The following is a 2,481-nucleotide window of genomic DNA, read 5'->3' as shown; positions in this document are numbered from 1 at the left end:
ATATAACATATACATCCATACAGGGTTGTTATACATGGTAATATAACATATACATCCATACAGGGTTGTCATACATAGTAATATAACATATACATCCATACAGGGTTGTTATACATGGTAATATAACATTATTAACTCATAAAAGTTGAATTATCATACAAATAGTTATATTATTATAAACAATAAACATATGATGGCATATAAGCTTAATCTGGTACCTAAATATAGTATATATAAAGGTTTAGTACAATATTAACAGGTTACCGTCATAAACACAAACTGAGAGTTATATAATACATATAATACTGGTGACATATAGCCTTAATCTAGTAAACAAATCAAGATTTATTTGAGTTCTCACCAAAGCTTTAGGTACACAAATAAAAGTATGGTATATGTGTAAACTGCTGAAACAATTCTTGATTCCTTTTTATGCATAGAATTTTTTCTTTTGTAATATTGTGTGATAATGTGGTATTATTTGTAAATATGGTATACAATTGTGCAAAAACAAATATGTTTAAATATAGTAAAAGTGTGTCTGTTTTGGAAATATTTGATGTACATATATATGGTGTAAAAATGGTACATATATTAAGGCTTCTGTAAACCCACGCGGCAAACAGATGTTAGTTTACACATTCTAAATATGTCACAAACATGTTGGGCTACATTATTTCTGTAAATATGGATATAAATATGGCAAAATTATGTTTGGTTTTGTAAACATAATCTGTAAATATGGCTTTATTAGTAAATATACTTTTTAAATAGATCAGAGTATTTGGCGTAAATATAGTCCAGGACCTGTATTTATAAAACTGTTCCAGTGCTCAAGTATGTGTTTTGTGCTGAAGCCTAATTTCTTGTTCTGGTTATAACTCAATATTGAAATCTTATTTTTTCAATGATTTGGAAAAACTTTGAAGAGACTTAAAGCCGAATGCTGTTTTCATTGTTTACATTTGACTTTTTGATCGTTTGACATGATTTAAGTGAGTGACAAGAAATGTTGTTTGAGCACATAATCCATGCTTGAGCATGCGAACAATTTCATGAATACGGGGCCCAAGCATATTTGTTCCTCTGAAACCTGGTAGGTTGAAGATGGAAGCACACGGTGCCGTGTCTGACGGTCGTAGTGTGCTAAGCCAGACGACGACCTAACCTACACATCCTGTGCCGTACCAATTTTCAATTATAATGCTACTTCGTCAGCTAAGCTACCAATGGTCTCTAAGTAATGCAATATTTAAAGTCGAATGTTTTGGTATTGTATTTGGTGACACGGGTGCCTCACAGGGTGGCCACCCTTCAGCCGTGACCGTGACGCATCGCCAAACGCCAAATGTGTGCTCCGACAAGCCTGTTGTGGCGAGCACCTGTCATGTTGTAGAGAGCACCTGTCGCTCAGCATCAGCAGCAATACTCATTAGCATGAGTTTACTAAATTACAATAAATACATAGATTGGTAGAAAATAGTATAAATTGAAGTGGCCTACCTTGCATGCAGTAACTCCGTGTGTCGCTAACTCCACGCGGGCAAAGTTACCCTTACCCAAGGTAACACCGTCCATCACATAACGACCGATACATTGAATTTTCTTCCCCATTGCTGACTTAGAATAGAGTTTTCTTCCATTTCCAGTAGTTTCTTTCCATTGAGTCCAGCATTCTTACTTTCCACGACCCACCGTAGCTATCCATTTTGGCGAAATAGTTGGACATTTTCGCTGGATTTGAAAGCGAAAACAATAATGGCGGGCATCATTGAAACGCCCCCTTTCCAAGGACCGCATGTGTCAAATACATCGTCAGATAATAAAAACTGAATATCATTTACAAAGTATTTCACTTGATAAAACGCTTCTACTTACACAGCGATCGTAGTATGAATCTCACATAGCATTATGTAAACAATATACATGAAGTACCCTTCATAGAAAATTCCAATACACTGACGGTACCTCAGGAACAAGGCTTGTTGAATTTCACGTGCGAGTAACTATTTTGGGGGATGGAGCGCCTCCTACCGCTGCTAGGACCTCTTACATGTTAACGTTGTGCCCTTGTACATGGTAGTGTCCAGACGTCACGACAACACCCAAACGTCACTCGGTCTGTCTGCCATTGCTACCACCACCATGATCTTCTCGGAGAACTTCGCGATACCCAAGTCACATGACTCAGTAATTCATGAAAATTTCATCCGCATTTAATATGATAATGCAACGAGTGGTACCGGGAAACCATGACAACCAATCATCTATCTACTAATACGTTCGATTTTCCGAGAGTCACGTTTGCATATTGCATATATTTGCTGCAGTGGCTTGTGTTTGTGAACCAAGAGAGACGACTGCCGTTCTGGAGCGAGGAGGCTGATCAATCGAGCGATAATTACACAATGACATAAACAAAAACAAAAACAGGGACGGCCATGTATTCCCGACTTGCCCGTGGGAAGGGCAGGACGTCAC

The 2,481-nt window shown here is 37.6% G+C and overlaps 1 protein-coding gene across 1 annotated transcript in view; it reads right to left on the bottom strand.

The window, feature by feature from the left end:
- LOC110452190 (hormonally up-regulated neu tumor-associated kinase-like) overlaps nt 1–2,135 on the bottom strand; it is a 96,665-nt gene extending 94,530 nt beyond the window's left edge. Inside the window, exon 1 of the mRNA XM_021500560.1 lies at nt 1,504–2,135. Coding sequence (XP_021356235.1) covers nt 1,504–1,614 — 111 coding nt within the window. The 5' untranslated portion in view covers nt 1,615–2,135. The remainder of the gene's footprint in view (nt 1–1,503) is intronic.
- Between the last annotated feature and the right edge of the window lie 346 nt (nt 2,136–2,481).

The sequence above is a fragment of the Mizuhopecten yessoensis genome, unplaced genomic scaffold, assembly GCF_002113885.1.
Source record: "Mizuhopecten yessoensis strain PY_sf001 unplaced genomic scaffold, ASM211388v2 scaffold6459, whole genome shotgun sequence".
NCBI lineage: Eukaryota > Metazoa > Mollusca > Bivalvia > Pectinida > Pectinidae > Mizuhopecten > Mizuhopecten yessoensis.
This window is presented reverse-complemented; position numbering and strand designations above follow the sequence as displayed.